Source organism: Corvus brachyrhynchos, unplaced genomic scaffold (genome assembly GCF_000691975.1).
Source record: "Corvus brachyrhynchos isolate BGI_N302 unplaced genomic scaffold, ASM69197v1 scaffold219, whole genome shotgun sequence".
Lineage (NCBI taxonomy): Eukaryota > Metazoa > Chordata > Aves > Passeriformes > Corvidae > Corvus > Corvus brachyrhynchos.
Genome location: NW_008240034.1, coordinates 876121 through 888877, shown reverse-complemented (window position 1 = coordinate 888877; position 12757 = coordinate 876121). Strand labels below are relative to the sequence as shown.

The 12757-nt window shown below is 45.7% G+C and overlaps 1 protein-coding gene across 2 annotated transcripts; it reads left to right on the top strand.

Moving 5' to 3' along the window:
- Positions 1-613: 613 nt before the first annotated feature.
- On the top strand, positions 614-12353 carry NCLN (nicalin). Of its 2 annotated transcripts, XM_008641018.2 has the most exons (15): positions 614-2802; positions 3007-3151; positions 3770-3864; positions 4093-4173; positions 4371-4474; positions 4751-4839; positions 4987-5126; positions 5488-5666; positions 5887-5974; positions 6074-6112; positions 6224-6387; positions 6987-7040; positions 7132-7210; positions 8430-8529; positions 9862-12353. In XM_008641018.2, exons 1-14 carry the CDS (start codon positions 2683-2685, stop codon positions 8487-8489), a joined length of 1437 nt encoding a protein of 478 aa, XP_008639240.1. In that variant the 5' UTR covers positions 614-2682; the 3' UTR covers positions 8490-8529; positions 9862-12353. The 2 variants fall into 2 exon arrangements, with proteins under 2 accessions (XP_008639240.1, XP_008639239.1); XM_008641017.2 differs by having other exon boundaries at positions 622-2802; positions 8430-12353.
- Positions 12354-12757: the final 404 nt, after the last annotated feature.

Below are 12757 nucleotides of genomic sequence, written 5' to 3'. Positions count from 1 at the left end.
GAGCCCGCAGTAGGGCCCCATCTGCCTGAGTTTCACTGCCCGGGCTCAGTACGGGCGGGAGAGTGCTGGGAGCTCCATCGTGGTGACCTAGAGCTGGCCAAGGACCCCGGGCTTTGGGCTGAGGTCTGTGTGTTTTCAGGGGTCCAGCTGCATCCCTCCTATGTTCTGGAAAACCTGGTTGTGTGCTCAGTTTTGTCTTTTTGCCTTTGACTCGTTTATTGACTGGTTGATTCTTCTTCGCTCTTCTTCAGCCTCTTCATCCTTAGTTGCATGTGTTGCTCCAGTGGCTCCATTTCAGAGCCCGTCCTTCTGCTGTGTTACAACTGACCTTTACTTCCTCTGCTCTCTTACTTCCAGCCTGCTGATTGTGCAACACCTTTCTTTGGGTCAGAGACACACCCTGTTCTGTGAGTCCTTGAGGTGCTGCAACCCTCAGCCTCCTCCCCTGTGTGCCCACGCTCAGAATCAAGGGTTGTTTCTGGGTCTTCTGTAGAGATTTTATTCCAGGCCAGGGCACGTGCTCTCTCTGTGAGTGACTCTTTCAAAGTTTCAGAGTTAACAATGAACAGCCTCACGTTTAGTCTGTGCTGTCCATGAGACACCATATCTCTTAATCTTTCAGATTTTAATAAGTTCAAATATGTAAGTTACAAAATACAGATGTGCCTGTGTACTCCTTAAGCACTTCACATTTCTGGTGGCTTCTAAATATCTGAAATTATTTCTGGATTCTTCCATCACAGTTTCTCAGAACATGTCCACATCTTGAGGGCTCTGTTGCTGATGAGCTCAGTAGCTCCAAGGCAGGCTCTTGCATGGGGTAGGACTCTCTGTTCTCAGGTGATGGGAACTGTTTGTTGACAGGCTTAGCAGGGGCAGCAGGGATGTGATTCAGCTGGCTTTGACTTTGCTTGCCTCAGTGTCCCCTCTAGAACTCTTGAAAAGCCAGGTGTTATTTTTTTAAGATGCTTCCAATTAATTTTTTTATGCTGCTTCTTTTCCTGGAGCTGTTTAGCTCGGTGGGTTGTGTGTTTCCTTTGTTCCTTCCTACTCCCTTTGGGTAGCTGCTGTTCCTGTTCCTTGTGTGTTCTGAGATGTCCTTCAGGATAAAAATTGTATTTCACAGAGCAGTCTTGAGTTGGAAGGGACCCACAAGAATCATTGAGTTCAACTTTCAAAGTGAATGACCCATAGAGGGTTCAAAACAGTAATCAAACCAGTATTAGCACCATGCTCTGACCAGCTGAGCTGATTTGTTGTTCCAGATTCTCATATTCTTTTCCAAAGATACCAAATACAGGTTGCTGCTCAGCCTGTTCTTGCAGGGGGAAGAGTTTTTTGTCAGTATCACTCATAGAGCAATTTAAGAACAAGCTTGGGCTTCCTCTAATACTGATAGAATGAGAGCTCTTTAGTTTGTAAATGAGATTATTAACCGGGTCTCTGTAGAGAAACTACAGAAAATCAACCTGTCAGAAAAATACTGTTGTGTCTGCTCTGCTGAGATGTCAGAGAGAGCAGAACTTTGGGTCCACACATTGCTGTGTTTACACATCACTCCTTTGGGAATGGTGGAGGGATTATCCTCATTTTGACTTGCTTTTCTCTGGCTGGAGTGGGGGTGCTGTTGATGTTTGTTATTTAGTGTCAGGGCTCTGTGGGGAGAATTTACATTGTGCCTGGGCTCTGTTTCTGGGTGTGTGGCCCTCATTGATACTGTGCAGGGGAAGTGTAGATTTTTCTGGTTTAGGTGTTTCTATGACCTTTGATGAGACCAAACTAATGTTAGAGTTAAGCTAAGCCAGGTTTAAATCTAATTCTAAGCAATGCTCCTGTTTGACAGAGACTGGAGCACCTTGTCTGTCCCTGTGTGGGGACCTAGAGTGATGAGCTCTCCAGTGGAGGTGCCAGAGTTATGGAAGAAGAAATCGAGTTACAAATTGTAAGGTGGATTTGACCCTCTCTGTTTGCACAAGATGTCCTTTTGGCCCTACCTTGGAGAACGCAGGAGCAATTCTCTGGCAAGCCTGCAGACTGCTCCCAAGGGATTGCATTTCCATGTGGGGGATTTGATCTGCCGGAACTGAGAGTAGGAGAGGGCGAGTCCTCAGGAGCAGCCTGCTCATCTGTAACTCTCCCAGCTACAGAACCTTCCTTGTGGCTGAGTGAGAGCAGCCCTTGGGGTGACATGGGGCTGTCTGGTGTCCTTTCATCAGGTGGTTGTGCACAGCTTCCATCCACAGCTTGATCCTACAGCTGGGGGAGGCTCTGGAGAGGCCAGGCTGTCTCTGGGTGTGTCGCTGTCTGCAGGTATTAGGTGCAGGTGAGCAGACATGTAACCTGTGTGGTTGTGTTGAGGAGGAAGACAGGAAGATGAGGCTGTGTAGTGTGGAGTAAGGGGAGTCTGGCAGGATGTGGCTGCACAGGAAAAACCCACAGACCTCTGCTCCTTCTCGGACAAGTGCGAAGAGGCAAACTCAGCTTTCGGCAGCTCCTGGCTGCTCTGCAGCCCATCAGACTGTCCCCAGGACTACTCTGAGCAGGAGGCAGGCTGGAGCAGAGGGGATGGGATGAAATGCTTTACAAGCCCTCTTGCTTTCCCTGCTGGCAGGCACCAGGAGCGCGGTGCTGAACACGGAGGCGCGCACCGTGGAAGCAGACGTGCTGAGCCGCCGCTGCGTCATGATGCGGCTGGTGGACTTCTCCTACGAGCAGTACCAGAAGGCTCTCCGCCAGTCAGCCGGGGCTGTGGTGATCATCTTGCCACGATCCATCTCCTCTGTCCCCCAGGATGTTGTGCGGGTAAACAAAAAAGTTTTCTTTCTCTTCCCATGGGAGGTGCATTGGAGAAAAGCTTGGTTGCTGCAGGGCTGGAAGGTTCTGTTGTAATGCACAACAAATCGTATTCTAATGTTAAAACTTCTTTCTCTGCTTTGGTTGTTAATTTTTTCCTGCCATCTTTTGTGTTTAGCAGATGCTAAGTTTGTGTCTTGCTTAAATCCTCAGCAATTCATGGAGATAGAGCCTGAAATGCTTGCTATGGAAACCATTGTGCCAGTCTACTTTGCAGTGGAAGATGAGGAGCTGCTGTCTATCTATGAACAAACACGGGCTGCTTCTGCATCACAGGGCTCTGCCTCAGCTGCAGAAGGTGAGTTCCAACAAGGAGGAAAAAGTTTTGAGGAAGACAGGCCTGTTTCCACCTCTGGGAGAAGTTTGCTGTGTCATCTGCATCATGAACAAGTGTTCTGTCGCATTTGCGTTTATTCTGTCTTTGTCAAAGTGTTTAGAGATTCACTGAAAGAAAGAACACAGTATAAGAAAATTATTTGACTATATTTGGAGATATAGTTGCAGGAAGTTCTCAGCTTCACGCTGTTGCAAGTAAGGTAGAAATCAAAACTAGGTTAAAAACAACATTAGAAATGTTAAGTGACAATAGTGTGTCGATAGAAGCTGAAGCTTTTTATCTGACCACAACTCAGTTTGATGCTTCCATGTAAATAATTTGAATGTCTTACTGACCTGCTGCTTATAACTAACTTTAGTACTGCTGGGGAAAAGTTTTTGATCAGCTTAAAATACTGGGATTTTAGGACAGAATGAAAAAGCATAGTCACCAAGATCCCGTGTCATTGCGTAAACACCAGTCACAAGTGAGAGGGCTTAAATGGTTTAATGGTCTCTCCAAAGCTCAGTTAGCAGGGGAAATAAAGGGATGAAACTTCCCCAGGTGTACATTGTGGGGGTTTTTGGTGTTTTTTTCTAGTTCTGCTGCACACGGCAACTGCCAATGGCTTCCAGATGGTGACCAGCGGGGCTCAAAGCAAAGCTATCAATGACTGGCTCATCCCCAGTGTGGAGGTGAGTTGTGTATGGATTCAAACTGGCAACACTGATGAGGTGACTTCTTTTATTGGGACTTTATCAGACATTTGGTCTGACAGGGCAAGTCAGGAGAGTCTCAGCCAGGTATCTGAAGTCCTCACAACTGAGGCCATGGCAGACTCAGCAGGCAGGTAGAAGTCAGGCTGTCTTTGTACCAGCACACAAGAGGTGATGGGGTGTGACACTGCTCTCTTTCCTCTGCAGGGAAGGCTGACAGGGTTGGGTGGAGAAGACTTGCCCACTGTTGTGATAGTTGCCCACTATGATTCCTTTGGAGTGGCTCCAGTGAGTATTCTATCTTCCTGCAGCTCTCTGTTCCTATCATTTTTCCCATGTGGCCTCTGCCCATGTGTCTTTTGTTGGCCTTAAGGCTGTGGGGCAGTTACAAGTGGAGCACAGTGGTGTGCTGTCTTGCAGCTGTTCTGGTACCTGAGAATGAGAGTAGGTTTGTCACCTTGTGTCTGTCCCACCTCATCCTGCAGTGGCTGTCCCATGGGGCTGACTCCAATGGCAGCGGAATCTCAGTGCTGCTGGAACTGGCCAGGCTGTTCTCTCGGCTCTACACCTACAGAAGGACCCATGCTGGGTAAGGAACTGCCCTGTTTGAGGTTAAATATCTATAACTGACGAGTGGAGGGGATGATGTGGGAAATAGACTCCGTCCCCAAGCCCTGGGAACTCCCCACTTTTAATCTGTCCTGCCATTACCCGAGTATGCGGCATGTGGGAAGTGTTTGTTAATGGATAGTTTGCCTTGGATGTCAGGTGCAAGGGGTTGTGATTTCACCACACCTGCAAGGCTGAGTGAAGGAATTCTTGGAGTGCAGAGTGCTAACCCTTTTCTGGCTTCTTTGATGGGCAGGTATAACTTGCTGTTCTTTGCATCTGGAGGTGGCAAGTTTAATTATCAAGGAACTAAGCGGTGGCTGGAGGACAATTTGGACCACACTGGTGAGTAAGGGGCTGGTTGTGTTAAATCTTTATAATTAATTGCCAGCTCTCCTGTGAGGATGTCCTTGTGTGAGCCTTGCTTTTTTTGGGGGGGTGGAACTCCCAGCACAAGATGTAGCAATAAAGGTTTGGATTTTTCTGTTCCAGATTCCAGCCTGCTGCAGGACAACGTAGCATTTGTTCTCTGCCTTGACACTCTGGGCAGAGGCAATAGCCTTCATCTTCATGTCTCAAAGCCTCCCAAGGAGGGGACCTTGCAGCATGCATTTCTGAGAGAACTGGAGATGGTAAGGAAAAGCATTTTAGGTGTATGAGAATTTGGGACTTACTGTGCAGCTCTCCATGAGAGGGAGGAAGATGTGAAGAAAGGGTGTGCCATTGAAATAATTCATGTATTGTTTAGGGTCACTTGATTTGAAGTGCAGACAAATCCTCATGCCAGAGTACCAACTGAAGCAGGCTAGATTTGCAAATGCTACCCTGTAGTGATATGAAAACACCTCTTTTTGACCTGAAACCAGCTGTAATATTGTCAATAACTGCACCTTATTTTCTGGAACACACAAAAGTGGGTGTAGGCAGACAGGGCAGTGCAGGGTGGGACTATGCAGTGGGCAGCACTCCTGAATGGCTTGCCCTTGTCCTCAGGTTATTGCCAGCCAGTTCCCAGAGGTGAAGTTTTCCATGGTGCACAAGAAGATCAACCTGGCTGAGGACATGCTGGCGTGGGAGCACGAGCGGTTCGCAATCCGGCGCTTGCCGGCGTTCACCATCTCCCACCTGGAGAGCCACCGGGACAGCCTGCGCAACAGCATCATGGACAGGAGGTGAGGGACCCTGGGGAAGGATGGCTGGGGTTTAAATCCAGCCCAGGAACCTAAACTGGCCTCACAACTGCTTGTGTTGTTCTGATTATCAGGGCACAGGTGACAGAAACATTGGGAGTTGGGCTCTGGATTCAGGCTCATGCCTGATGCAGTGAAAAAGGGTTGTTTCTAGAGGAAGCTGATGCCATTGGCAAGTCCATAATGCTCTCTTTTGCTTTAGGGCACGAATAGACACTAAAGCACTGACCAGGAATACTCAGATCATTGCTGAGGCTTTGACAAGGGTCATCTACAATCTAACAGAAAAGGTAAGAGGTGCCCACCAGGTAGCCTGCAGTGCTGGCCAGTTTTGTCCTGCCAACCAAGCTCAACAGTAACCTGGGGTTTTTTTTTATCTTCCCTTGCAGGGAGCACCTGCAGATATGCAGATTTTCACAGATCAGATGGTAAGCACAGTGCATTATTTTTGTAACCTACGGAATTTAGGGTCTGGGAGAGAGCTCTGGTCTCAGCATGTGTGTGGTTGACTCCCTTTCTTGGGTGGTATTTTTCTGCAGCAGATCCAGCAGGAGCAACTGGAGTCAGTGATGGACTGGCTGAGCAGTCAGCCCAGGGCTGCCCAGCTGATTGATAAAGACAGCACCTTCCTTAACACCTTAGAATATTATATGGGACGCTACCTGAAGGATGTCAAGCAGCATCATGTGAAGGCAGACAAACGGTAAGAAAAGAAATGAAAGAACCAGCCAGGGCATGCAAACTGGCTTCCCCCTGGACAGAATTTTGCCTCTGAGCTGCAACTTTCCTGGTTTCTTGACATGCAGCTTTGCTCTTTTCTGCTCTCCTGTTAGTTTTGGTTCATGCTTGGTGCTCTCCCAGAGAAAGCTCTTCGTGATTCCTCACAGCACAAGAGCAAGGCCCAGGAGCTCCCTCTGCCTGAAAAGCTTGTTTTTAAACTGTTTTGGTTCCACTGTTGCCACTCCGAGAGCAGGAGAAGACTAAGTTTTGGTTAATTACAAAAAGGCAGTTTCCATCCTGTCCGAACTGCTTGGGCTGAAGCCATTTTAGTGACCGCAGGGAGGAATCTTTATGTGCCTTTTTGGAGACAGCTGAACAACAGCATGAGTTCTGCATTGTGTCCTTGGGCTTCTGACTGTAGGAAAAGAAAGTCCTGATGACTAAAATCAGCTCAAAACCAGTATGGGAGGTGGTCATGCTTACCTGTCTCTGTTGGGAGAACTCCTTGGGAACAGCTCTGGGCTGTCCTGACTGCAGGGTCAAGAAGTGCAATAGAATCTGAAACATTTCTTCTTTGCACAGGGACCCTGAGTTTGTTTTCTATGACCAGCTGAAGCAGGTGATGAATGCATACAGGTATGGAACTCCTGTGGGCGTGCTGGGCTGTTGTCTCACCTGCTGGCAGTAACTGCTGTAGCAATTTCATGTGTACTTTTCCTTATTCCAGGGTCAAGCCAGCAATCTTTGACCTGCTTCTGGCTGTCTGTATTGCAGCCTACCTTGGCGTTGCCTATGTTGCAGTGCAGGTAAGAGACACGGATGTATCATTTTCCTTATAAAACAAGTTAGCTACAGTAATTCACACAGTGCCAGCACTAAAGCTGGAACAATAATGCCAGTTGGCTGTGCTGAAGGCAGTCTCTTGCCATTCTAGTGCTAAACTGCTTTTTAGAGGTGTTTCTTGTAGTCAAGGACATGCATAACTCACTTGCTAAACTATTTGGCTCCAAACTGAAACTTTACAACAAATTTTAGTTACCTTGGTAATTTTAAGGTTTGTAGCTTGTAGTGTTAGGAAATATCTGAACTTGGGATGCAGCTTAGAAATGCATCTTTAGAGTTCTGCTTTCTTTTTCCATGAAACCATAAGAATCTGTGTCCATACCTCTGGAAATGTTGTACTCCATGCTTTGGCCAGCCAGATTAAATGTGGTGTTTTTGTCAGTGTTAACCAAGCCACTGTGAGCGAGGCTTCTGCTCCTGCCTGGGTTCATGAAGGACATGAATGAAAGGGAAGCCTTTTAGCTCACTCTCAGTTTTGATCACTTCATGTTATTTGTGTCTATTATTTGTTTAGGGAAACCACAAGCATTTAAAAACTTAGTGTGACAATATAAAGAAGAGGGAAAGCATATACTTTGATTTCTATTAGCAATCTTCATTACTTCTGTCATTTGAATTTGAAATTATTTGAAGCCTGGATCTTGTTACATCTGTCAAATATCAAATCAAAATACAATCAACGCCAGCAAAATCAAAAGAGAAATTAAGTGAATTTCTAAGTCACTGGGGAAATGGTGAAAGAGAAGATCCAGGTAAAGGATTGTGAATTACTGGGAATTTCTGTATTTGCCTGGTTCATTTTAACCTTCCTGAAACTGCTGGCAGCAGTGTTTCTATAGAGACCAGGAACCTGCATGTGTTGAAATCTGAAGCTTTCTCCTCCCCTTCAGAAGGAACAGAATTGCATCCAAAAATAAAAAATTAAAAAATCTTTAACACATCTTCACAATGAGGTGATACAGACCTGCACAAACACTTCTGTAAGCCATCATTTTCTGTGTAACTTGGCTTCCTTGTCATAATTCCTCCTCATCCATCAAGTCCCACTCCATCTTCAGGATGAGTGGTTGATGCAAACAAGGCACCGCATTTGCACACTGGTATTGTTTCAAGCCTTCTGCTAAGCTTTCTGTCTTTCTGTCTAGAACTGTCATGGTTACTTTTTTTTCCTTCCGTTTCCAGCACTTTGGTCTCCTTTACAAGATGATACAGAGATTATCCCTTAAAACCAAGCAGCAGTGAAGCACCAAGTCCCCCCCCACCCAGCAGCACTGAGCCATCGGTGAGCCCATCGGGAACCTTCTGCCTTCCACTGAACCCTGCTATTTCTCTTCCTTTGTCTCCTCTTTGCTACTGTATAGAAGGGAGGAAGGCATAAAGAAAACGAAATTTTAACTCTCGTGCACCTTTTAAGTGCTTTTCTTCACCTTCTTCCCCTGATTTGCACCATGTCTGGTTTTCCTTTGCATTTTGGTGAGGGAGAGGCTGAGAGACTTCAGCAATTCCTGCAGTCTGATTCTGAGCAGCTTCTCTGAGAGTAAAACTAAGTCCAGCACCTTCATGGACACATGTCACACAGCCAGCCTGGAAACTGAAACTACGGCCTGAAGTGTTATCTCTGCCCAGCAAACAAGGACTTGGAGCAGTTGTTTAAAAGCAAAAACAGAAAGTGCACATGCAAATTAAAGAGAATGCAATTAGCATGTTTCCTTATGGCACCTCTTCCTTGAGTTCACTGCCTGGCTTTAGGGAGTTGTGCTGAGCAAGCAGTGTCTGCAGCAAGCACCGTCTTGCATTTTGTTTCAACTCACCCCCTTTTAGGAGGTGCACTGTGAATGATCTTGGCTGTCGTTGCCAGGATGAGGAAAGACTGTTAAGATGGGTTTCTGGCATGAGGGTTTTTGCCAGGGACAGGTTCTCTCCTGTCTCTATTGGAGGATGCATTTTGCTGTGTACTTGATTTCTCTGGAGGTTTGAACAGTTCACAGCTGCCACCATTCTGTGCTAAAATCTTGCTTGAATTTTGAGGGGTGTTCCATAGTCCCAGCTGCTGCAGGATCATGTTCTGTGCTGTTCCATGTACTTGCACAAGCTGGTTACACTGATAACAAGAGCAAAAGCAGCTCAGACCTGGAAAATATATTGAGATACTACAAGCCCTAGGCTAGTTGCAGTTCTAGAAGATAACCCTGAACGCTGTCCTGCCACCCAGCAAGTTTTGAGTCCTTTCTATAATCTCTTCTATGTACATGAGGTCTCTTCACAAGCCACAGTGATGCTTTATTTTAATTTAATTTACTATTTCTAATTAAAGTAGCATATCTTACAGAGCCTGGAAAACTATTTTTGAATTGAGGTGGACCCTTTTTTTTGTGCATGCAAGGAAAATTCCACCTGTGCATTCCTGTTTGCACACACCTGCTGTGCACGTGCTTGTTAGAAAAGGGGTTGTTGTGGCCAGCACTGTCCTTTGGATGGGTACCAAAGCACTGATTTCCATCCTTCTTTTTTTAACCATAGTCTCCTTCTTGGAGTACCCTGGCCCCATGATGTGTCCTTTCTGCTACTTCATATGTGTAGCAACTTGTTCTTTATAGGGTCTTGTCTTTTCCAGGAAAGCATGCTGGTGTCAGTGGCTCACCATGGTGTCAGCAGGTGGCATGGTGCCAAGCACTCCAGAAATACCAGCCACACAGGGAAACCTGCGTTTACCTGATCTTTTGAGTGCTCATTTGAAATATGTCTCTCTGCATGTGTGAAGTGCTCATGACACTCCTCTGCCAAATGAATTTATAGTGGCTTCAGAAGTTGCTGGAGTGGCTGGAAGGCAAGCCTTGATTTCCACTGGTTTTTATGCTCTGCCCATAGAGACTGCATCTGCTGTGCCCTGGGAAGCTGCATGCTCTGGGCTGGGTAGGTTTAGAATATGCATGGTACAGCGGCTCTCTGAAGAACTCTGTAGGCTCTGAATACCTGGGAGCAGTTTGAGTCCTCCAGCTGCATTATCCATTTCTGCTGTGTTACACTTAGGGAGGTTGTGTTCCCTCCAGTCCAGCAGATTCCTTCACCAGTCTTAATGATTTACTCTGTTACTTTGCTGAGAAAAATAGAAAAAAAATTATTACCAATGCTGCTGCAGCTTGAGTTGATGTGTGTAAAATTTGCCAGTAGTGGACAAGAGCAAAGAGAACAGACCTGGAGCTTGTTCATTGCAGTGGAAACTGTCAGCCTTCAGTCTTCCAGATGAGAAGCTCAAAGCTCAGAGGCAAAAACTTCCAGAGGCTGTAGCACAAAGAAAACACTTTAGCTCTTTGTGGTGTCAGCAATGAACTGTTAACACTCCTGATGCAGTGCCAGAAGCCAGTGGAAACAACCTAAAAAAAAGATGGATAAGATTAATGAGGAGAGATCATTAATCTTAGGGGCAGTTGGGATGTTACACTGCTCTCTCCCACACAAGGTTAGTTTGTCCCGTAATCCTTTTGTGTCTCTCTCCCTGGCTGCCATAAAAAGTAGTTTTTACTACAGATAAAGAGTTTTTGCTTTTGGTCAAAGTGCACATGCACTGAAACATATGTGTTCAAATCTGAGATAGTCAAATCCCAACTTCCTCATAGCTGGAGCAGAGTGCCCATCCTGGGACTGAACTTAGTTCCCACATTGTTGTTTCCTTGGGTGAGTCAACAGAGAAGCTTGCAGAGAGACCCTGGAGCTGATCTGCACCATTACCTGATCAAGTCAGTCACCAACACAAAGGCAGAAATCCAACAGGTGTTGTGATAAAATAAAAGTTCTCCACAACATTGCAGAAGAGCTCTGTGTAGCTGATTCTTGTTGATCTTTTTTTTACCTACTCTCTTTTTTTGAGGAGTTTGCCTGGCCTGTAGGGAAGAGTATGGAAAGCATTATATCTGCATACTCACAAGTGGCTAGCAGTTGATGCTTCTAACCAGAAAACCATTTTCTTTGCAATTTGTCTAACTTTACCTGTTGTCCTGGTGCTGTCAGAGTCTGCAGCTCACAAAAAACTGGTTTTTCACCAGGGTTTAACTGAAGCTAATAATTCCTTCTGTCCACTTCCACCTGCATGGGCACTATTGGGGATTGCATGGGAGTAGTTTGGATTATTGTAGTTCATCTCCCAAATAAGAGGGGTTGGTTTATTGTTGGGAGAGAAGTAATGCTGTGCAATATGAACTCCACTCCTGTACTCAGTGCAGAGAAGACCCTGAAGCCAAAATCAACTTAGGTCTCCCACTGTTTTTGGCTGAAAGTCACCACAATCTATTTAGACATTCAAAACCACAGGTAAAATTGCTGTGGGGCTTGGTTTTGAGGGTGTCCTGTTTGTTTTAAATCTTATGTTCTTACACTGTTCATGGCCAAGCCCAAATCCTAGGCTGCTCCTGCACTCCATGTTTAAGCTGGGGTTTTACATTTCAGAGGTTTTACGTTTCATTTGGTCTTGATTCACCAATCTGAAATGCTGAGGCTGCTCCTGATGTCTCACAAAATTGGGCCTCTGGGTACTTGAGTGTGGACTCCTGCTTGCTCACTTTGATCTGTTTCGTTTCCATTTGTAGTTACTGCATAGCAACTTCAAGATTATAATCTGGAATATTTGCAGCTCAGGAAAAAATTTGATTTATCTAGCAATGGTAACTCAATTATTTATCTCTTGTGTGCCCTGAAGAACAAATGTATATTGAGGTGAATATTTAAAAGCTAATAGAAAATTCAATGCAGTTGATTTACATACTTTAGGACTATAAATGTAATAATATTTAAGTATTTTAACTTTTTTTAAATTTGTTTGTCCCTTTTTCCCCTGGAAAAATAAACCAAGTGAATAGGTTTGTCAGAGAACTATTTGCTCCAAAGAATGGAATCTCCTTGCATTATTTGGAGGAATAGACACCTCTACAGAAAGGGAGAAAATCTGTGTATTTAAAAGCTTTATCCTTTCTGTCTAGTCAAAAGTAAAATCATATGACAGAAAACATTTACACACTCCTAGCATGATTCCAGCACCTTGAGGTGAGCAAATTCCTGTTTATTCAAAAGGCTTGTGCTCATGTGAAGCAATTAAAGTTTCTATGCAAAACAGCTTTGGTACTGTGAAAAACTGGTTACCTCAGCAGCCAACACTGTGTGCTCATGGAGATTGTCGTGCCTCTATCCTTACCCAATGCCTATTTGACCACTAAACTATTTATTCAAATTATGAGCATTGCAAGAGATCTGTTCCCTGAGCATGAGTTTGTCAAAGTCGTGGTCAGAGGTGTAGAGTGGGAAAGTGCCCTAAACGAGATAGAAGGGGAAAGCTGGATGTACGCTCATCCTGAGGCCGAGTGTCCTCCTTGTTGAGACCCTTCAAGAACCAGCCGCATGTGGGGCTGTGCGGTGACACAGAGCGGTGACACAGAGCGGTGACACGGGGCAGCCCCGCCCGCTGCCCGCGGGTTCCGAGGCGAGGGGAGCATCTCCCGCTTCCATCCCCGGCCCGGCCC

What these genes read in the sequence shown, in the direction of transcription:
- NCLN (XM_008641018.2), top strand. Translation starts at nt 2,683, where the DNA reads ATGATGCGGCTGGTGGACTTCTCCTACGAGCAGTACCAGAAGGCTCTC. An exon ending in GGACAATTTGGACCACACTG is followed by an intron (nt 4,840 to 4,986) that starts GTGAGTAAGGGG and finishes TTTCTGTTCCAG; the next exon opens with ATTCCAGCCTGCTGCAGGAC. An exon ending in CAGGTGATGAATGCATACAG is followed by an intron (nt 7,041 to 7,131) that starts GTATGGAACTCC and finishes TCCTTATTCCAG; the next exon opens with GGTCAAGCCAGCAATCTTTG.